Source organism: Pelophylax lessonae (assembly GCF_965119305.1).
Source record: "Pelophylax lessonae genome assembly, chromosome: 2".
Lineage (NCBI taxonomy): Eukaryota > Metazoa > Chordata > Amphibia > Anura > Ranidae > Pelophylax > Pelophylax lessonae.
The window spans coordinates 514,768,458-514,792,550 of record NC_138769.1 but is presented as its reverse complement, the minus strand read 5'-3'; the positions used below and the strand labels follow the sequence as shown (position 1 = coordinate 514,792,550).

Below are 24,093 nucleotides of genomic sequence, written 5' to 3'. Positions count from 1 at the left end.
CAAACCCCGGGCGTCAGGTCGCATTTGCGACTAGAATTACCAACCTGGCGCCTGGGGTGCCCTGCAGGAGGTGTCTCTTGGATCATGCCCGCACTCTCTGACCATCTCTTGTATCCTGCCCGCACTCTCTGACCATCTCTTGTATCCTGCCCGCACTCTCTGACCATCTCTTGTATCATGCCCGCACTCTCTGACCATCTCTTGTATCATGCCCGCACTCTCTGACCATCTCTTGTATCATGCCTGCACACTCTCTGACCATCTCTTGTATCATGCCCGCACACTCTCTGACCATCTATTGTACCATGCCCGCACACTCTCTGACCATCTATTGTATCATGCCTGCACTCTTTGATCATCTATTGTATCATGCCTGCACTCTCTGACCATCTATTGTATCATGCCTGCACTCTCTGACCATCTATTGTATCATGCCTGCACTCGCTGACCATCTATTGTATCATGCCCGCACTCGCTGACCATCTATTGTATCATGCCCGCACTCTCTGACCATCTATTGTATCATGCCCGCACACTCTCTGACCATCTATTGTATCATGCCCGCACACTCTCTGACCATCTATTGTTTCATGCCTGCACTCTCTGACCATCTCTTGTATCATGCCCGCACACTCTCTGACCATCTCTTGTATCATGCCCGCACACTCTCTGACCATCTCTTGTATCATGCCCGCACTCTCTGACCATCTCTTGTATCATGCCCGCACTCTCTGACCATCTCTTGCATCATGCCCGCACTCTCTGACCATCTCTTGCATCATGCCCGCACACTCTCTGACCATCTCTTATATCATGCCAGCACTCTCTGACCATCTCTTGTATCATGCCCGCACTCTCTCTGACCATCTCTTATATCATGCCTGCACTCTCTGACCATCTCTTGTATCATGCCTGCACTCTCTGACCATCTCTTGTATCATGCCCGCACACTCTCTGACCATCTCTTATATCATGCCAGCACTCTCTCTGACCATCTCTTGTATCATGCCCGCACTCTCTCTGACCATCTCTTGTATCATGCCTGCACTCTCTGACCATCTCTTGTATCATGCCTGCACTCTCTGACCATCTCTTGTATCATGCCCGCACACTCTCTGACCATCTCTTATATCATGCCAGCACTCTCTCTGACCATCTCTTGTATCATGCCCGCACACTCTCTGACCATCTCTTATATCATGCCCGCACACTCTCTGACCATCTCTTGTATCATGCCCGCACACTCTCTGACCATCTCTTGTATCATGCCCGCACTCTCTGACCATCTCTTGTATCATGCCTGCACTCTCTGAACATCTCTTGTATCATGCCTGCACTCTCTGAACATCTCTTGTATCATGCCAGCACTCTCTGACCATCTCTTGTATCATGCCTGCACACTCTCTGACCATCTCTTGTATCATGCACGCACACTCTCTGACCATCTCTTGTATCATGCCTGCACTCTCTGAACATCTCTTGTATCATGCCTGCACACTCTCTGAACATCTCTTGTATCATGCCAGCACTCTCTGACCATCTCTTGTATCATGCCTGCACACTCTCTGACCATCTCTTGTATCATGCCCGCACACTTTCTGACCATCTCTTGTATCATGCCTGCACTCTCTGAACATCTCTTGTATCATGCCCGCACTCTCTCTGACCATCTCTTGTATCATGCCCGCACACTCTCTGACCATCTCTTATATCATGCCAGCACTCTCTCTGACCATCTCTTGTATCATGCCCGCACAATCTCTGACCATCTCTTATATCATGCCTGCACTCTCTGAACATCTCTTGTATCATGCCAGCACTCTCTGACCATCTCTTGTATCATGTCCGCACACTCTCTGACCATCTCTTATATCATGCCCGCACACTCTCTGACCATCTCTTGTATCATGCCCGCACTCTCTGACCATCTCTTGTATCATGCCCGCACACTCTCTGACCATCTCTTGTATCATGCCTGCACTCTCTGACCATCTCTTGTATCATGCCCGCACTCTCTCTGACCATCTCTTGTATCATGCCTGCACTCTCTGACCATCTCTTGTATCATGCCTGCACTCTCTGACCATCTCTTGTATCATGCCCGCACACTCTCTGACCATCTCTTATATCATGCCAGCACTCTCTCTGACCATCTCTTATATCATGCCCGCACACTCTCTGACCATCTCTTATATCATGCCCGCACTCTCTGACCATCTCTTGTATCATGCCCGCACACTCTCTGACCATCTCTTGTATCATGCCTGCACTCTCTGAACATCTCTTGTATCATGCCAGCACTCTCTGACCATCTCTTGTATCATGCCTGCACACTCTCTGACCATCTCTTGTATCATGCCCGCACACTCTCTGACCATCTCTTGTATCATGCCTGCACTCTCTGAACATCTCTTGTATCATGCCTGCACACTCTCTGACCATCTCTTGTATCATGCCTGCACTCTCTGAACATCTCTTGTATCATGCCTGCACACTCTCTGACCATCTCTTGTATCATGCCCGCACACTCTCTGACCATCTCTTGTATCATGCCTGCACTCTCTGAACATCTCTTGTATCATGCCCGCACTCTCTCTGACCATCTCTTATATCATGCCCGCACTCTCTGACCATCTCTTGTATCATGCCCGCACACTCTCTGACCATCTCTTGTATCATGCCTGCACTCTCTGAACATCTCTTGTATCATGCCAGCACTCTCTGACCATCTCTTGTATCATGCCTGCACACTCTCTGACCATCTCTTGTATCATGCCCGCACACTCTCTGACCATCTCTTGTATCATGCCTGCACTCTCTGAACATCTCTTGTATCATGCCTGCACACTCTCTGACCATCTCTTGTATCATGCCTGCACTCTCTGAACATCTCTTGTATCATGCCTGCACACTCTCTGACCATCTCTTGTATCATGCCCGCACACTCTCTGACCATCTCTTGTATCATGCCTGCACTCTCTGAACATCTCTTGTATCATGCCCGCACTCTCTCTGACCATCTCTTATATCATGCCTGCACTCTCTGACCATCTCTTGTATCATGCCTGCACTCTCTGACCATCTCTTGTATCATGCCTGCACACTCTCTGACCATCTCTTGTATCATGCCTGCACGCTCTCTGACCATCTCTTATATCATGCCTGCACTCTCTGACCATCTCTTATATCATGCCCGCACACTCTGACCATCTCTTGTATCATGCCTGCACTCTCTGACCATCTCTTGTATCATGCCTGCACTCTCTGACCATCTCTTGTATCATGCCCGCACTCTCTCTGACCATCTCTTGTATCATGCCTGCACTCTCTGACCATCTCTTGTATCATGCCTGCACTCTCTGACCATCTCTTGTATCATGCCCGCACTCTCTCTGACCATCTCTTGTATCATGCCTGCACTCTCTGACCATCTCTTGTATCATGCCTGCACACTCTCTGACCATCTCTTGTATCATGCCTGCACACTCTCTGACCATCTCTTGTATCATGCCTGCACTCTCTCTGACCATCTCTTGTATCATGCCTGCACACTCTCTGACCATCTCTTATATCATGCCTGCACACTCTCTGACCATCTCTTGTATCATGCCTGCACTCTCTCTGACCATCTCTTGTATCATGCCTGCACACAGGGCAGCCATCAGGGGGGGACAGCCCATACACATGTAGGGGGCCCAGGGGTTCCAAGGGGCCCAGCCACCCAGGCCCCAACCAATAAGACCGAGTTGTTGCTGCTGTAGTAACTAGCAATTGCTGAAGCATGGCAGCTGCAGAGTAAGCGGATGCGGCTGAAGGGATGTCTCTTTGCTGGATTGCGCTGTCTCTTTACTAAAAATATGAGGCTGTCTCTTTACTGGATTGGGATGTTTCTTTGCTGAATATATGAGGTCATCTCTTTGTTGGATTAGGATGTCTCTTTGCTGAATATGTTGGGATGTCTCTTTGCTGAATATATGAGGATGTCTCTTTGATGGATTGGATTCATTTTCATTCATTAAGTTGTAAGAGTGTTAAAACAGAAGTGGGTACACTGAAGGACTCGGTGAGATGGCCAGAGGGCGGGCCCCGCAAAATGTTGGTGGCCAGGCCCAGAGGGGCCAAGGCCTAAAGCTGTGTAAGGGGCCCCAAAATTTCTGATGGCTGCCCTGCCTGCACACTCTCTGACCATCTCTTGTATCATGCCTGCACTCTCTCTGACCATCTCTTGTATCATGCCTGCACTCTCTCTGACCATCTCTTGTATCATGCCTGCACTCTCTGACCATCTCTTGTATCATGCCTGCACACTCTCTGACCATCTCTTGTATCATGCCTGCACTCTCTCTGACCATCTCTTGTATCATGCCTGCACTCTCTCTGACCATCTCTTGTATCATGCCTGCACTCTCTGACCATCTCTTGTATCATGCCCGCACACTCTCTGACCATCTTATATCATGCCAGCACTCTCTCTGACCATCTCTTGTATCATGCCTGCACTCTCTGACCATCTCTTGTATCATGCCTGCACTCTCTGACCATCTCTTATATCATGCCAGCACACTCTCTGACCATCTCTTGTATCATGCCCGCACTCTCTGACCATCTCTTGTATCATGCCCGCACTCTCTGACCATCTCTTGTATCATGCCTGCACTCTCTGACCATCTCTTATATCATGCCAGCACTCTCTGACCATCTCTTGTATCATGCCTGCACTCTCTGACCATCTCTTATATCATGCCAGCACTCTCTGACCATCTCTTGTATCATGCCTGCACTCTCTGACCATCTCTTGTATCATGCCTGCACTCTCTCTGACCATCTCTTGTATCATGCCCGCACACTCTCTGACCATCTCTTGTATCATGCCTGCACTCTCTGACCATCTCTTGTATCATGCCCGCACACTCTCTGACCATCTCTTGTATCATGCCTGCACTCTCTGACCATCTCTTATATCATGCCAGCACTCTCTGACCATCTCTTATATCATGCCTGCACACTCTCTGACCATCTCTTGTATCATGCCTGCACTCTCTGACCATCTCTTGTATCATGCCTGCACTCTCTCTGACCATCTCTTGTATCATGCCCGCACACTCTCTGACCATCTCTTATATCATGCCCGCACACTCTCTGACCATCTCTTATATCATGCCTGCACTCTCTGACCATCTCTTGTATCATGCCCGCACACTCTTTTAACATCTCTTGTATCATGCCAGCACTCTCTGACCATCTCTTATATCATGCCAGCACTCTCTGACCATCTCTTATATCATGCCTGCACACTCTCTGACCATCTCTTGTATCATGCCTGCACTCTCTGACCATCTCTTGTATCATGCCTGCACTCTCTCTGACCATCTCTTGTATCATGCCCGCACACTCTCTGACCATCTCTTATATCATGCCCGCACACTCTCTGACCATCTCTTATATCATGCCTGCACTCTCTGACCATCTCTTGTATCATGCCCGCACACTCTTTTAACATCTCTTGTATCATGCCAGCACTCTCTGACCATCTCTTATATCATGCCAGCACTCTCTGACCATCTCTTATATCATGCCCGCACACTCTCTGACCATCTCTTATATCATGCCTGCACTCTCTGACCATCTCTTGTATCATGCCCGCACACTCTTTTAACATCTCTTGTATCATGCCAGCACTCTCTGACCATCTCTTATATCATGCCCGCACTCTCTGACCATCTCTTGGATCATTCCCATAGTCTTTGACTATATTCTGTTGTGTGTCTGCTCTCTCTGATAATGAACATTCCCTGCATTATATGTGCAGTCCTTTGGTGATGTTGGGGGGGGAGGGGGGGGTGAAGCCCTTCATATCTTGATAGTTGACCACCCCTGACCAACATGCATAGACATGAATAGTCATTCATTGCTATAAAATAATCATACATGTCTAAATGCAACCAAACGCAAGTATTTTAGAGGCATACTTTACGCAGGGTCGTCTGCTAGCTCTACCAGCAAGGACCTAGATTTCATGGGAAATAATGACTTACGCCTGTGTGAATGAGCCCAAACACTGCAGGTTTCTATAACACAATATGTGGACAGTAGTACCATAAGGTGATGACCGTCACACACACATATATAATCTGCATATATATGTATAGCAGTCACAGCAAGCACCGCTAAGTAAAATAATCATTCCATTTTATAAGCCAGAAAGCATTACAAGATAATAACAATCACCTCCACTGAAGCCTCCTAACAGTTCCTTCACGTTTTCCTCCCGACAGGCCAGCCTGCACATGCGCAGCACCCACGTGTAGGGAGCGGAAACTCCGTAAAATTTACCAATCAAAGAAAGGTTAGTATCAAATCGAGGTGTGATCCGCAAACCCGGAAGACTCGACTTACAACAGCCAATTAAAATGATAGTTTATTCCTTGCGTGAAGCAATTTGTGGAAAGTAAGGATATAAACATCTAATGAAGAGCCTTTCGTCAGAGCTCTAAAGTCAGTTTATCTAAGTAAAATTGTCAAATATAAGCGGGGAGGAGTAAAGAGCAACAGGGCGGGCAAGGGGAGGTGAGAGGCAGAGCTAGGCTGTGCTGAGAACAACGCATGCGCAGTGGACGTGGTTGTGTGTTGTTAGCTGTAGTGTAGGCGGTTTTAACAGCGGCAAAGAGCATAGAAGGAGACAGGTATGTACAGCTGGGGACGGAATCTTGTGTGGTCACCGACTCACTGCACTTTCCTCCTTTACTTCATATAGCTATAGGAAGTTTTCTTCATTTACTACTAATGTCATTGTCACCATTTAAAGTGAGGAGGGATGTCACAGGTAGTCACTGAGAATAACCAAGGACCACTAGTATCCATTGTGCCAAGTCTTAACAAAGTTCCCTCTTAAACCAGTTTCTGTTTTAAAACTTTATCTAAGGACGCTATCTTTCTTTTTGGATGGAATAGTTGATGGTTAAAGTGGAACTAAAAGGATTCTTACCTTTCCTCCAACGGTGCCTGTCTATCTTCTAACGCCAGGCTTTGGCCACCTTCATTGGCCAGCACGGGATCGCGGGAGCAGGGTAGGATTGCGGGAGCCACTCACTCCGGGACACGGGTCAGCGCGGGATTGCGGGAGCCACTTATCCCAGCACACAGGGGCCAGGGTAGGATTGCGGGAGCCACTCACTCCGGGACACGGGTCAGCGCGGGATTGCAGGAGCCACTTATCCCGGCACACAGGGGCCAGGGTAGGATTGCGGGAGTCGCTCACTCCGGGACACACGGGTCAGCGCGGGATTGCAGGAGCCACTTATCCCGGCACACAGGGGCCAGGGTAGGATTGCGGGAGTCGCTCACTCCGAGACACACGGGTCAGCGCGGGATTGCAGGAGCCACTTATCCCGGCACACAGGGGCCAGGGTAGGACTGCGGGAGCCACTCACTCAGGGACACGGGTCAGCGCGGGATTGCAGGAGCCACTTATCCCGGCACACAGGGGCCAGGGTAGGATTGCGGGAGTCGCTCACTCCGGGACACAAGGGCCAGCGTGGGCTTGCGGGAGCCACACAGGGATCAGCTTGGGATCGCTGGAGCCACTCACTCCACGACACGGGGGACAGCGCAGGATCCCAGGAGCCACTCACCCCAGCACACAGGGACCGGCACGTGATCATGGGAGCCACTCATCCCAGCACACAGGGGCCAGCACGGGATTGCGGGAGCCACTCATCCCAGCACACAGGGGCCAGCAAGGGATTGCGGGAGCCACTCATCCCAGCACACAGGGGCTAGCGTAGGATCGCGGGAGCCACTCACTCTGGGATACAGGGCCAGCACAGGATCATGGGAGCCACTCATCCTGGCACACAGGGGCCAGCACAAGATCGCAGGAGCCACTCACCCCAACACACAGAGATCAGCCAGGTGCTGTAAGCTGAGCTGCACATAAACAGGTGAGTTTCCATGCTGGAGGTCACTGCGCCAAGGCAGGTAGGTGTGTATTATTGCAGAAGGGACATTGTACAGGGCTGATCCTAGGGTAACAGACGCCTGAGTGCAGAAATATTTATGGCGCCCCCACATGGGCATCTTACTAACTCCCATTTTTCTAATGGGACCTGGAGGGGGGTCTCTCCAAGGAACACAGAGAGGGCCTCTGTTGGAGAGTCTGTTAGAAAGAGCCCCCACCAGGCCCCATTAGAGACTATAACGGGGTCTTATCATGGGACCTGGAGGTGGGTCTCTGGAACAGAGGTGAATTTTAAAGCCTGTGTTAGAAAGACCCCCCCACCAGGCCCAATTAGAGACTACAACGGAGTCTAATGGGACCTGTAGGGGGGGGGGGGGGGCGGTTATCTTACAGAGGCCCTCTCTGTGTCTATTGGAGAGTCTCTGATAGAAAAAATCCCCTCCAGCCCCCATGAGAGACTACATTAGGGTGGTGCCGGGCTCTGTGGTGCCGGTTTCTGTGGTACCGGGCTCTGTGGTGCTGACTTTGTGGTGCTGGGCTCTTGTGTGATATCCTGGGGGGCTGCGGCTGTCCCTGTATGAATGGCGCCTTTATTTGCTCCATAGTCCCGGCTCCCAGGCAGAGTGATATCAAATGCACACCGCCTGTGAGAGGAGGAGCCGTACAGAGAAAGCATGCGGCTGTAGTAGAGAGCAAAGCCGCTGCTTCCTCTGTACGGCTCCTCCTTTCACAGGCGGAGTGCATTTGATATCACTCCGCCTGTGGGCCGGAACTACAAAGATGTAGCTGCTCTATTCTCTCACTGCAGCCTCGCTGTGTGAGAGACTCCCACGACTTGCGGGAGATCATTCAGGATTATGTGCGCCCCCCCCCCCCCTCAAGCGGCGCCTGGGCGAGGTGCACCCGGCGCACCCGCCCACGATCGGCCCTGACATCGTTTGTCTCCTCTCCGATGATAGCCTACCTGCTTGCAGTCTGTCATAACCAAGACTTTAATTCCACTTTAAAGTGGTGTTAAATACTTCCATACCGCTCAAATTCCAGCATTCCTGAACTACATGTAAAAATCATAATTTCTTTGCTAGAAAATTTCTTGGAACCCCCAATCATTGTGTGTGTGTGTAATATATATATATATATATATATATATTTATTATTATTATTATTTTTTTTTTTTTAAGCAGAGTCCCTAGGAAATAAAATGGCAGTCATTGCAATATTTTATGTCACACCGTATTTGTGCAGCAATTTTTTCAAAGACAATTTTTTTGGAAAAAAGCACTTTAAGGAAATAAAAAAACAAACAAAAAACAGTAAAGTTAGCCTAATTTTTTTATCATGTGAAAGATGATGTTATTCTGAGTAAATGGATACCTAACATGTCATGCTTTAAAATTGCGCACACTCGTGGAATGGCACCAAACTTTGGTACGTAAAAAATCTCCATAGGCTAAACTTTAATTTTTTTTTAACATGTTACCAGTTTAGAGGTACAGAGGAGGTCTTGTGCTAGAACTATTGCTCTAACGTTCACCGTGATGCCTCACGTGTGGTTTGAATGTTGTTTACATATACGGACACGACCTATGTATGCTTCTGCGTATGAGTGCCCAGGGATGGGGGTGCTTTAATTTTTATTTTTTAATTTAATTTTTTTATTTTATTTTAACACTTCCCCTTTTCATTTTTTTCACTTTTATTCCTATTACAAGGAATGTAAACATCCCCTGTAATAGGGACAGTGCATGACAGGTCCTCTTTATGGAGAAATGTGGGGAGAACACTTACAGTTGGTGTTCTCCGGGGGGACAAGCTGGCTGTCCATAGCAGAGTAACACACTGATGTACCATGAGACTAGGATAAAGAATTATTATTCGTGGATCTTATCTATCCTATCCAAGGCTATATGGAGAAACATCTCTGAGATCCTGGCAAAGAGGGCTAATGTGCAATACAATTTCAAGGCATAAAAATTCTGGCGATTTGGTGAGTGGGGAACCGAGAGGGGTCACCTATCACTATGGAGCACCTTGTATAAACCTCAGCACCTGAGCACTTTTTTTGGATCACAATTAAGGACTGTTTTATTCATATTTATTCATATTGTAGTTCACTCTAATGAACTTTGTTTAATTATCAACACCTGAGCACTTTAATTGGATTACGATTAAGGACTTTTTTTCATTCGTAATTTTATTTATATATTATTGATTTATTTATTTCATATTGTCACCAATGCAAGCGCTGCTTAATTTTGGTTTTTAATAAGGGGAGAGAACTGGTGGGCAACCCAAGAAGAGGAGAGTTGGGGCTGCTCTGTGCATAACCATTACACAGAGCAGGTAAGTATGACAATAGGCCAAGCGAGACCACACTTCTGGGAGGACACCCTGTGATGTCATCCCATTTTTGCAATGCATGCTCGCCAGTGGGTGGTGAGCTGTGTCCCATGGAAGCAGCACATCACTGATCAGGGTAAAGAGCCAATGACGTTGCCTCTTTACTGTGTGATCAGCTGTGTCCAATTACAAACTTTCAGTCTCTTTTTGTTTATTTAACCACTTCCATACAGGGCGGTTACACCCCCTTCCTGCCCAGGCCATTTTTCAGCTTCTAGCACTGTTGCATTTTGAATAACAATTGCGCGGTCATGCAACACTGTACCTAAACCAAATTGATGTCATCCCCCCCCCCCCACAAATAGAGCTTTCTTTTGGTGGTATTTGATCACCGCAAGGTTTTTTCTTTTTTGCCAAACAAATAAAAAAAGACCGAAAAAAAATTTTTTTTTTGTTTGTTATAAAATTTTGTAAATACATTTTTTTTTCCTGCACTGATGAGGCCGCACTGATTGGGTGGCACTGATGATGAGACACTAATATGCAGCACTAATGGGCACTGATAGGTAGCATTGATATGCAGCATTGATGGGCACTGATAGGCGGCACTGGTGGGCGGCACTGATAGATGGCAATGATGGGCACTGGTGGGTGGCACCTATAGATGGCAATGATGGGCAGCACTGATGAAGAGGGCACGAACAGGCTCCCTAAGCACTAATTGGCATCCCTGGTGGCCATGGGTGGGCAATCCCTGGTGGCTCCAGTGGCATCCTCAAAGGGTCTGCACTGTTAATCAATGCTCTGATTACCAGCACAGACCCCTCCCCTGTCAGGATAGCCGTTGATCGGCTCTCCTCTACTTGCACCTGTCAGGCGCGAACTGAGGGAAGCCGATCAACGGCACTTCCTAATTACTATGTGACCAGCTGTAATTGGACATAGCTGATCACACGGTAAAGAGCCTACATCATAGGCTCATTACCCAAATCGGAGATGCGGTGTGTCACACCGCACCACCGATCGCCGCTCTGTCCCCCCCCCCCCCCCGGGAACGCACATAGAGGCCTATATCGCTGGACGTCCACTTTGCAGCCGTCATTTTACTATATGAGAGTCGGGAAGTTAACAAAAACCCAGTGGTGATTAAATACCACTAAAAGAAAGCTGTATTTGTCTAAAAAATAATTATACAAATTTTCATATGGGTACAGTGCCGCATGACGGTGCAATTGTCAAAGTGTGACAGCACTGAAAACTTGGCCTGGGCAGGAAGGGGGTAAAAGTGTCCGGTATTGAAGTGGTAAATAGTATTTTTTATATCTTAACTGAGTTTACCTTTTAAGTGGCACTTAACCCTCCTCTTCTTTACAGCCAGGAGGCTGCTGTCCTAAGCTGGATACACACTATACAATTTTCTTTAGATTTGTTACTTTTTATTTACCAAAACCATATAATATGAGGTCAAACCTAAACAATTTCAGTTTGTATGCAATCAGGCAGGCCCTTGAACTACAAAGTTGAAGGTAAATCTAAAGGAAATGGAACAACAAAAGTTGTATAGTGTGTATCCAGCTTAAGTCTCTGTTGATCTGAAGTTGCCATGGTTCTGGACATGTGATCAGTTATGACACCAGCCATTTGATGGTTTGACAGTTGCTTGAGATTGCAAGCAAATGTGACAGTTAGCAGTCCTGGCATGCCTTGAATGTGACTGTTTTGGGAAACCATTAAATCTTTGGATTTAGTTCAACTTTAAATGAGTGTCAGAGATGATCACTACGAGGTGTGCTGGGGCACAGAGAGCATGAGGCTTTTTTAACAGAAGATGTAAAGTATTTGAGGTAACAGTTAAACGTTCTCCTGGCATTGTTTACAGTCCTATGTGACCATGATTTTTGCCAGTCAGCTTAGCCTGCCTATACTGTATATAGGCACATGAAGTAAAAATAGTACCATATTTTCCGGCGTATAAGACGACCCCCCTAATTTTCAAGTTAAAACATAGGTTTTGGGCTATACTCGCCGTATAAGACTACCCCCCTTCCGAAGCAAGGCAACACCATTGAAAAACATCAGATTTCTCATAGATCTCCAAGGTACCCTAGTACTGTAATACATGTAATCTCTCATAATATCTCCAAGATACCCTAAGTATTACCAGTAGATGTAATCTCAAGATGCTGGCTGTGCGGGAATCCTGTACCGGTATACGATATGTACCATAGTTTCGGCTACATACAGTATAATGTGCTGAGCCAATCACAGTGAGCGATGTATTCTATTATAAAATGCAAAGCCTGCTCGGATTGGCAGAGTCAGAGAGGCGGGCTTATGTTACGCCGCCAATCTGAGCAGGCTTTGCATTCAATAATAGAATACATCGCTCTCCCTGATTGGCTCAGCGAGGTACACTGTATGTAGCCGAAGCTACGGTATACCGGTACAGGATTCCCACACAGCCAGCGTCTTGAGAGATTACATCTACCGGTAATACTTATACTTAGGTTACCTTGGAGATATTATACTCGGCGTATAAGACGACCCCCCATTTTTGGGGGATTTTTTTGAGGTTCAAAAGTAGTCTTATACGCCAGAAAATACAGTAATTAATAAGAAACATTGGCCTCATACAGCTATCAGTGAACATTTTATTGGTAGAAATATTCAATGGAACAAATATTTCCACTGCCAAAATTTTCTACCTGTAAATCAGGGATCCTCAAACTACGGCCCTCCAGCTGTTGTGGAACTACACATCCCATGAGGCATTGTAAGACTCTGACATTCACAGACATGACTAGGCACAATGGCAATTGTAGTTCCTGAACAACTGGAGGGCCACAGTTTGAAGACCCCTGCTGTAAATTCTGGCCACTTGATAGTTGAACTGCATAGGGCACTCTTACCCATTACGAAGATTCTGCACATAATAATTTTTTAGTTTCCACATTTTTCAGACATGTATGTTGGCTAAATTTTGATTCTGATTTTTATAATTTAAAGGCCCACTCTGATTTCATTTTTTTGTCTGACTATTGGTAAGTTAAATCACACGGTGGCTTTTTATATTTCTTGGAGATTGAGGTGTTTGTGGTAATATATGTAAATGCTGAGGTTCCTCTCTTGATGAATTGTTTTCTCTTTCGTTCATTGACGGACACAGCTCCTGGTATTCATAACCATTGGGTTATACTGCCCCCTACAGGAGTAGGACACTAGGCAGAAAAAAAATTCTCACTACACCCATGGGCAGTCCCAGGGGGTATACTCCCTCTCTCTGCTATAGCCACTCAGGTCCTTATTCCTGACTAGGCAGAAAAAAAACTATTTCCTTGCTGGGATCTTTGGTCCTGGCAACATTTTTTTAGACAGGAAGTTCCTCCTGGATTTTTTCTGTGAGATCTACAATCAACTGCCGGACTGGGCGACGGGCTGGATAATTAGATCCAGTGGTCACCCCAGTCTGGCCAGCGAACACACGCAGACCACAGCTCCGGGCTAGGTCTGCCATGGTGTAGCACCACTGGACGGGGGCTGGCCTACGAGTTCGCATATGACCCGGCCTCAGGCCGAGTCGCAGCGTTCCTCCTGGCCGACAGCCCCCCCATTTCGATGGTGAGGGGTTCTGTCTGGAGTGGTGCCCCCCTGGTTCCTAGTATGGTGAGTAGCTGTCCCCCTCTCCCCCTGGAGGGTTTTGGGGTGGATGTGGGCCCCTCCTTGGGACGGTCGGACCCCTGGGTTTCCCTCCTTCCCGCAGGCAACCCCCCGACTTTGCCAAGCCCCTCATCCTGCAACCCCCTTCCACAAATGCTGGGGCTGTTTGGGTGTTCTGGACACTTTCCAGGGGTGGGGGCAGGGCGCTGACTGGTGATTGGGGCCAGGTGGGTGCGCCGCCAGCGACCGGACGATCGACTGGAGGGGGGGGGGGGTTGTACCTGGAAGAGGCCTTTGCCAGTGCCCCCCGGCCTGCCTGGATCTGTCCTTGAGTCCTGATCTCCCAATCCTGGGTCCCTCTCTGTATCGTGGTGCTACCATTTTGTTGTAGCCTGTGTGTTCTATACACGGTGGCCATGTTTGTGTAGTCCCGTGGCATTTTGCTGTGGTTTGCCATTGGAAATAGCAGCGGCTATGACAGAGGAGCCTGCAACTTCACACCTGGAATCCTCTGATAGTGAGGATGATTCCTCCACGTCTTTGACCGCACACGAAAAGGCGCTGGTGAATGCACTAATTGTATTTGTGCGTGAGACCCTGAAGGAGGATGCAGCTGAAGCTCTGACGGAGGCCCACGTACCCTTTGGCACTCACAAGCCATCAAGAGCGGAAAAGGTGTATCTTTTCCCTGCCTATTGCGATAGTATTGTCAATATATAGTGGGGACGACCAAAGCGTCCCCGTGGGGTATCTAAGCGCTTTACTAGGCGTTACCCCTTTGAGGAGTCCCTTCTTAAGAAATGGACTGTGCCGCCGGTGGTGGACCCTCCTGTTTCCAGATTAAGCAAGGCAACCATGACTCCGGTTGGAGAGTTCCCGGCCTTTAAGGATCCGGCTGACTGGAAGGCAGAGGCTATGGCCGGCCATGTTTACACTCTGGCTGGTTCGGCAGTGAGGCCGGTATTCACCATTGCCCTAGTGCCGCAAACTCTGACCGAGTGGGCTAAGCTCTTATGCCGTGACCTGGAGGGGGAAGAGTTCCCCCCCCCCTGCCTTTGCCGAGCTTGTGGACCAGCTGGTCTAGGGGCTGCAGTTTATCTGTGATGCCTCTTTGGATGCAGCTCCCCTGATGACTCGCCTCTCTGTTTTAGCGGTGGTCCTTCGGCGTGTCTTATGGCTCAAGTGCTGATCTGTGGATCAGACTTCAAAAAAGGCGTTGACTGATCTTCTTTTCCAAGGAGATTGCCTGTTTTGAGCTACCCTGGATGACATAATTAAAGGTCTCACAGGGGGGAAGAGTACTTTTCTTCCGCAGGCTACTAAGGGCAAGGACCCTCCTTCTCAGCTCATAAGAAGTTTTTTTGTCCCTCAGGGTCAACTGACAAGGGCTCAAAGCCTTTCAGGGCCTCTTTAGGAGGATCCAAATGAACCTGGTCTTGCAAGCCAAGATCGGGCTTCTCTAGACCCGTGGACAAAGCTCCTTCAGCATGACGGTGCACCCTCACCCATATCGGGGGTGGGGGGACATCATCGCTGGTTTCCAGACCCATGGACTTCCCTAATGCAAGACAAGTGGGTCCACAAAGTCATTCGGTCCGGCTTCAAGATTGAGTTTCGCTCTTGTCCCCCGGCAAGGTTACCGCTTACAGGGCCTGTTTGAGGCGGTACAAGACCTGTTCCTTCAAGGGGAGATTTTCAGGGTTTTTACTCAAATCTGTTCACAGTCCCTAGGAAGGAAGACAAAGTGTGTCCAATCTTGGACCTCAAGGCACTAAACTGCTTTGTACGGGTACAGAAGCTCATAATAGAGTCCATTCGAATGGTGCTGCCTACCTTCACATTCCAATATGTGCCAGTCACAAGCATTTTCTCCGCTTTGCTGTGGGAGAGGAGCATAATCAGTTTGTGGCGTTAACCTTTGGTCTCGTCTCTGCTCCTCGGGTCTTCACAAAAAGTGTTAGCCCCAGTGCTAGCCTTGCTACGCCAACGGGGGAATCGCGTTACTGCGTACTGGGCTACTTGGACTGTCTCCCTCTTCTCTGATGGACAACCTGGATGAAGCCAGGTCACACAGCTGGCATTGTTCAAACTGTTATTTGTTATTAAAGTTCTGCAAAGACAGTGACTTTGGAGTTATGGGAGATGTAGTCCGGGAGGAGCCAGGATCATAGACTACTGTAAGAGAAACTCTTCTCCCGCCAGAGTTGAGGCGGGCGGTGTGAGTGTGTGGAGGAGTCTCTGTAGCGTGACTGAGCGGAAGGTTGTTGGCAGGCAGAAGGAGACGCTGAGGCGAGCTGGGCCTGGCTGCAGCGGAGAGCGGAGCTCCCGGTTTGGGTGAGAGACATCCAGTATCTACATCTGCATTAATCACAGATCTAGGCTGAGTGAGGGCAGAATTACTAAACTGTTTACTTCAACAAGGCCATGCTGACACTGCAGTTATACATATAATGCGAGGTGGGTAAACTAGGCCTCAAGCCCTCTATTCAGTCCTAGGCTGTTAGTTGTTGAGACGCATCAGGATCTGTTGTACCTACATCCCTGTGGATTACAATTATTGATTGCTTTGGGGAATACAATTCATCACCATTACCTTTATTGGATTACAGTTACTTTCCTTGGATTGTTTGGATTTCCTTGCCGGTGAAGACTAGTGAGGCCACTTTCCAGGAGACTACACCCATACGCCCCCGTTAGTACACAAAGTGCACTCTGATTGCAATCTAGCATTGTTATATTGTTTATTCTACATTAAGTTACTAATGCCCAGTACACACGATCCGAAAATCGGGCGACGTTCCATCCGTTATTTTTCGTATTCTAGCAGCTCTCAATAATATTCGCTTAACGGGAGAGGTTACTCACGATACGAATTTTCTCGGACGATAATTCTTAGCTTCCGGTATGCGTAACCATGCTGTAGCGTGTGAGGGGAAAATGATGTCTACTGCTCATGCGCTGTCTACTGCTCACCATTTTTTTCGGACGAACAACATACTGATAATACGATTATCGTACAATGTGTTATAATACGATCAAAATTTTTATGCTTGCACGACCGGATAATATCGGGTGAACTGTCGTGATCGCCTCTCGTAAGCTGTGTACTAACGATCCGATTATCGTCCGATCCTTTCACAAGCGTTCATTTTCGTCCGATTTTCCGATCGTGTGTACGGGCCATAAGTGTAGTTATTCTAATCTGTGGTCACTCTTTAAGTATACTATTATAACTCGCTATGTTTTTACTGTTGCTGAACGCAGAGTGCTGAACTAAGCCTAAATTCTTGGTTGGGAATTCAGGATCTACTTCCTTGGCAACATTTGCATTATCTTTGATTCTGTTTGTATACTCTTGTTTATTTCAAAGTCAAAAGCAGTAAACTAATTCTTCCCTGCCATACTTGTGGTCTCAATTATTCAGGATGACAGAACAAATAGTGTCAGTTAGGTTGGAACAGGCTCAGGGTCGAAGAAGTGAAGAGGATACCCATGCAATAAGCCACCCCTTTGGGGGCAGGGCTACATGGAGATCACAATACGAACTCTGCCGGAGTTTGGCTGGATTCAGTACCTTCAGAAGTGTGCTCTGGTTCCGTCAATGAAGCTGGACTTTCTGGGCCTGACTCTGGACTCGGCCTTAGCCAGAGTACTCCTTCCTCTGGACAAACTCAAAAAATTGCAGACTGTAATTCGCCTCCTGCTGTCCAACAGGTGATCGTCCCTCCGGACTTGCATGCGGGTGCTAGCCTGATGGTGTCTACCTTCGAGGCAGTTCTATTTGCACAGTTTCATATGAGGTCCCTGCAAAAGGGAGATTCTGATCAAATGAGACAAGTATCCCCAGTCTCTGGAAAATCTGATCTGGCTGAGTCTGGGAACGTCCTTAATATGGTGGCTTCGTTCTCCTGTGCTTTGGCCGGGAAAATCCTTCCTCCCCTTGTATTGGACAGCAGTCACCACAGATGTCAGCCTGTCCGGCTGGGAGGCATCCTCGGCAAGCATTCTGCTCAGGGGATCTGGACGCTGGAAGAATCCAGAGTACCGATCAATGTCTTGGAACTCCGAGCGATCAGACTGTGTGGATCATTGAACGGATTGTCTTCGGGGTTATCCACTGTGCATTCAATCGGGCAATGCTACATGGCCGTGGCCTGTGTCAATTATCAAGGGGGTACAAGAAGGGTTTTGGCAGCTCTGGAGGTAGCCGGCATTCTAAGGTGGGCAAAACAGTTCGTTCTAGCCCTCTCCGCTGTACACATTCCCGGAGTGGAAAATTGACAGGCAGATTATCTCAGTTGGCAGGCGTTGGACCACGGGGAGTGTCCCTTTATCCGGAGGTGTTTCATCAGCTATGTCTCCGGTGGGGCACCCGAAAGAAATGCTGATATATGTGGAATGTGTAAAGCCCCGTACACATGCGTCGAAAATTGGCAGGGAATTTTCGGCCAACGTCCGATCTGCCGATTTTCGGCTTGTTAGTATGATGCTTCCGACAACCGACTCCGACTTTTCGGCCGAAAAAAATCTGGTGTGCAGGCTATAAAATTTTTGTCCGCCGTCAAAACACGGCCGATTTTCGTGCAGTCAGTACAGCTTTCGACAGGGAAAAATCTGATGAGCAAGTCTGGGCATGCTCAGAGAAGAAAGAACACAAAGAAATCAAACCAACACATGATATCACTTCTGAAGTAGATTTTTCTTGGGCGAGAAAATTCGTGTGCAGTCTAGGCACATTCCAACCAACAAAAAACCACTCTGGACAAAAGTCGGACGATCGGTCGGCCGATAATTGTTGCGTGTGTACGGGGCTTAAGTGTCTCAGTCCCAAATTTGAACACAAAAACAGAAGGCATGGCCCGTGGGACTTTTAAAGAGACTAATACCAAATATTAAAATGATACAAATTTATTGCACATATTAATTTAAAGACAATAACAACATTGTGAATTTATCTGTAGAAAAGACATCAATAAATAATGAAATACAAATTCAAACTATATGCAGCTTTATATGTGGATAATGATTTGTATTGTATAGATCCTCTTGTACACAATTTCATATAGAAGCGACAGTCTGTGCTGCATACATCTCAACGCGATTCGCGAAATGTTAAATCAGGAGAGTCAGGAGAGCCACAGATGTGTATCTAAAGATAAAGAGACATCATAAGAAACCTAGACTACCATAAAGGGAAAAAAAAAGGGTGAGGGGGGAGAAAAATTGTTCCACTCGTATTTACTGGTAATTATTGAAACTTAATGCAGCAATACGGATCATTGTGAATGACCCAACAAGGGTCTATAATATTCCAACGGTCATTCCATCAAAAGAAGTTGTCGATAATGGTAATGGAAGAAACCCCCCCCCCAAAAAAAAAATTTATAGAGGTGCATAGATCGACCCCCCCCCAGGAGTTGGGAAGGGGAGGAAAGTCCGATCACAGGCAAATCGCCAGCATTTCCTTAAAAGAAAACCTATGTAAAGTCAATAGTAGGCCTGAACAAAAAAAAAAAAAAAAAGCAGTGAAGTGGAGAAGGGATGTATGCCCAAAAAGCCAGAGAAGTCAAATTGACTAGTGAAGAGACAGAGTGCACATAGAAGAAATGAATAAGGTAAATCTGAATATATTATCAATACACAATATGGAAAAATAATAATTTAAAGAAAGTGCTATGTGCAAAGGTGAGGCGATACAAAGAGTGGGGCATCCCCCAGGTGGATCTGTTTGGCGTCTCTGCTAAACAGAAAGGTGCAAAGGTTTGTGGCTTGGTCAAGGGATCCTCTGAGGGATGCCACAGACATGCTGGTGGCTCTGTGGGGTCAGTATCGACTGATTTCCGCCTTCTCTTTTCTCAAGCTTCTGCCCAAACTTCTCAAGATTGAGGCAGAAGGGATTCCGGTCATCTTAGTGGCTCCCAACTGGCCTCGCTGGGCTTTGTACGCCCATCTGGTGCAGATGGTCGCTGACGTTCCTTGGATGCTTCCTCTCAGGGAGGATCTTCTGTCCCAAGGACCGATCTGACCATCATCTCTGTGATTACTCTGTCCAGCAATTGGGATCTTCCATCAGATTTTAGCCACCTGTTTTTTTTTTTTTCTGAAATATATCTGTTATTGTTGCCTGGGATAGTGATGTTTCACCTTGTGATTCATTTTGTTTTTTCTGTGCTGCCTTATACAATTCAACATGATGAACTCTTAGATGGGCCCAAAGATTAGACGTATTTTTGTTTTTTGTAGTTATTGATCCCATGCTTACATTGTTTTTGCAAGTGTTGCAGTGCTGCTGATTTTCCTGGAGATGGAGAAGAGAAATAGTCCAAGACCACACTTTTAATTTTTCTATCTCCATCCTTCTCCATTGAAACTTGAAAATACACTAGACACCCTGTGGGTGGGTGGCTGGCTGGCACCCTGTGGTGGGTGGCTGGCTGGCACCCTGTGGTGGCTGGCTGGCATTCTTTGGTGGCTGGCTGGCTGGCATCCTTTGGTGGCTGGCTGACAGCCTGTGTGGTGGGTGGCTGGCAGGTACAGGCCCAGGGCCTGTGGCTGGCTAGCTGGTACAGTCAGGCAGGGCCTGTGGCTGGCTGGTAGGCCTCTGGGCAAGTGGGACTGGGTGGCTGGCTGGCACCGGGCTGCTGTGGGTGGCCTGCGGTGGCTGTGTTAAACAACGTGCACTGTGTCTGTCACTGGTCACTGTGCTGTGATTTTGATAAGAAGTTGAACTAGATCGCTCACTGTCTCATTTTTTTTTTGAAGGGGCTTCAAATTATACTGGAACGCACAAAAATAGTTTCGCATTTTATTGCAGTGTACTGTAAAGAATCACATGACACTGTACAGCAGCTTAGCACATCACGCTGGATTACAGCACCACAAATGAAGTGTACTTTTGTATGCTTTCAAATAAAGATTGTAAAAATAAAAAAAGGGAGCAGTGTGTGATACTCTAGTAAAGCGCTCTGGCAGCTCTTCATTCCTATGTGAACTAGTCCTTATTTGGTGATTTACTAAAACAGGAGCAGAGAGAATCTGGAACAGTTGTGCATAATAATCAGTCAGCTTCTAACTTCAACAGTAAGGCTTGGTTCACACTCCCTCGACGCAAAAGTCGAATGACTTACGGTCCGACTTTGCCAAGTAATTTACTGTTTGATGGGACTTTGAAGGCACTTCGAAGCAACTTTTATGGAATGCCTGGGTAATCTTCCTGTAATGTCAAAATCACATCAATATAGATGAGGATCTAACTTGGAGGCGACTTCTATTAAAGCCTATGGGCACAAGTCGGATAGAAGCCGCCTTGAAGTAGTACAGGAACCTTTTCTAAAGTCGGAATGACTTCAGTAGTGTAATTAAGATGGCTTTCAATGACTAACATGGGATTTCACATGTCTCGTGGCTTGGGGCCTCACAAGTCGGATCCCAAGTCGCGGCAGTGTGAACCAAGCCTCAAGCTTTGAAAATAAAAGATAGCTGAGAAGTAGTTACTTCCTCTTAAATAGTTTATTTTACATATTTTAATATTTTTTTTGTTGCAGTGTATATTTCCATTTGGCCTATATGAAGTGAGAACATGTCAAGAAAAGCAAGCAAAAAAACGAATATTTCCAGCTCCCTGGAGTCTGAAGATATAAGTCTGGAAACAACAGTCCCAACAGATGAAATCTCTTCTTCAGAAGAGCGCAATGGTTCCTCTAAAGTCACCAGACATCTGATTGAAAGGAAAGAGCTCCTTCATAATCTCCAGCTAGTGAAGATAGAACTGTCCCAGAAAAACCTCATGATTGACAACCTGAAAGGGGAATACTTGACTAAAGTGAGTTTCCGGGTTTGCGAAGTGAGATGTATTTGTGTAAATCAGATGGGTATCCATGGGTTTCTGGAAACCTCACCCTTCTTTGTGTTTTTTGTTACATGTATATAATAAAAGGCAAAGTGATGTAATATGCTATTGATATGGAATGGAAATCAGAACCAACATCTCCATTGTGACCTGTTCTGTGATAATTGCAGCTTGAGCGGTGTAGGGAGCCTGTAGGCAGCAAGGTGTTTTTTTTTTTTTTTTTTGTTTAATGTCTGTAAGGCCCTTTTCACACGGGCAGACAGATGGGCGATCCGTTCCTCATCCACCTGGCGGATCAGATGACCGTCGGATGTAAACAGACAGGTGGTCCATTTACATCCAATTACCCATAGATGAAAGCAGGCTGTGTCTGTGTTTGCTCTGCAACAGCAAAGTGGACACAGACCTGTCATCCACCTGCTCATTGGGCAGATCCCCCCACTGGGCGGGTGGATGCTGCATTTACACCTAAGCGTTGCCAGAACACGGGCAGAAACACACCTGTTTCTGCCAGCATTTCCAGAAATAAGCTAAAAATGCGACAAAACCCTCATCTAGCTTGTGGTGCCATTATTCCTTAAAGAGGTTGTAAACCCCCCCAAAAAATTAAAAAAAAAAAAACCCTGTAAGAAAAAGGCATAATGAGCTAGTATGCATCGCATACTAGCTCATTATGGAATACTTACCTTAGAACGAAGCCCCCGCAGTGCCGCCCGCTCAACAGACACTGCCGACATGTTCAGCCATCTTGCTTCTTGGTTCGCGTCCTCTGGCCATCTGATTGGTTCACGGCACAGGGCTCTGAAGGAACAGCACGGGTGGCCGTTCCTTTAGAGCACATGTGCCGATGACCTTACCGGCTGCATTAAAAGAAAATATCTCCTAAACGGTGCAAGTTTGGGAGATATTTACAGTACCTATAGGTAAGCCTTATTAAAGGCTTACCTATAGGTACAAGTTATAAGAGAGAGTTTTACAACCTCTTTATAGAGGTTGTAAACCCCCTGACGAAAAAAAAAAAAACCTTTAAGTCAAAGGCACAATAAGCTAGTATGCATTGCATACTAGTTAATTATGAAATATTTACCTTAGAATGAAGCTCTTCCAGCGGCACCTGCTCACTGCTGAGATGGCTGACATCTTCCCCGGTGTTTCTTCTGGGTTTGAGGGTTCCTGCGCTGTGAGCGCCTGGAGCTTTGATGACGTCCCACGCGGGAGCTGCCTGTTTGCGGCACAGGCTCTGAAGGCCCGACAAGGTGAGACGAATCATCAGCTGCATGCACTCTGAATATCTCTTAAACTGTGCAGGTTTAGGAGATATTCACAGTACCTACATGTAAACCATATTATAGGCTTACCTCTAGGTAAAAGCAGTGTAACAAAGTTTACAACCACTTAAAGTGGTTGAACAAAACACACATATCTGAACAAAGCACATATATCTGTAGTGTTTACTTGTTTATCTCCAGAGCTCTAAGTGTTTCTTTCTGGTGCTTCATTCCTCTGTTATCAGCATGAGTCACTTCTAACAAGTTTTCCCAACACCAGAGATAAAATGGTGATGGGGAGGCATGCAGCTTGTTTATTCACAACACAGATCTGCATTGTTCTTTCATTCCTGTGGGGTGTGTCCCGTTATGCCAATTAGCTCTCACTCAATGTCAAAAGCTCTACTTGCAGCTCTCCACCCCTCCTCTGTGCTCCTGGCAGATGGAGAAGGATTTTAACACGTTTTTGTCCTTTTTTAAGGGATGTAGAAAAAAAGAAACTGCAGATAAACAAGTAAAACTTATGTAGGATGAGGATTTGTTTAATCTCTGTATATCAGCTGAGGTTGTTCACTGGGTATATGAGAGGGTTTACAACCACTTAATGGTACCCGGAACATGGGTAGCAGTCCTACGTTAAATTGTGAAAAAAACACAGAATGCAGAACAAAAAAAAAATGTACAAGCCTTCTTTTGACGTGTTTTCTGTACATAGGGCAGTCAATTCAAGTGAATAGGCTGCTCCGCTGTTGCGCGACAAATGCACCAAAAAAGATGTTAAAAAAAAAAATGCGACCCATTCCGTCGCTTAGATGTTATTGTTTACTTAAAAATTATTGATAACGCTCTGAAATAGCAACACCTGCTTGCAGGATAAATAATTTCATTCATTTTCAATGCTTTCAACTTTCCTCACATATTAAAAAAAATAACACTTTATTTTTTACTGCTGCCTATTGTAAATGAAGAAAATATGTATTATTATATTTTATATATAAAGAGCAGGTCTTGCTTATAACTGC

General features: G+C 46.7%; 2 protein-coding genes across 2 annotated transcripts in view; one reads left to right on the top strand and one right to left on the bottom strand.

Moving 5' to 3' along the window:
- Window positions 1-6,313, bottom strand: part of DIS3 (DIS3 homolog, exosome endoribonuclease and 3'-5' exoribonuclease) — a 138,329-nt gene extending 132,016 nt beyond the window's left edge. The window contains exon 1 of the mRNA XM_082246330.1: window positions 6,229-6,313. The gene's annotated coding sequence lies outside the window, so the exon portion shown is untranslated. The remainder of the gene's footprint in view (window positions 1-6,228) is intronic.
- Window positions 6,314-7,871: 1,558 nt separating this feature from the next.
- Window positions 7,872-24,093, top strand: part of PIBF1 (progesterone immunomodulatory binding factor 1) — a 319,829-nt gene continuing 303,607 nt past the window's right edge. The window contains exons 1-2 of the mRNA XM_082245629.1: window positions 7,872-7,940; window positions 21,499-21,776. Coding sequence (XP_082101755.1) covers window positions 21,534-21,776 — 243 coding nt within the window. The 5' untranslated portion in view covers window positions 7,872-7,940; window positions 21,499-21,533. The remainder of the gene's footprint in view (window positions 7,941-21,498; window positions 21,777-24,093) is intronic.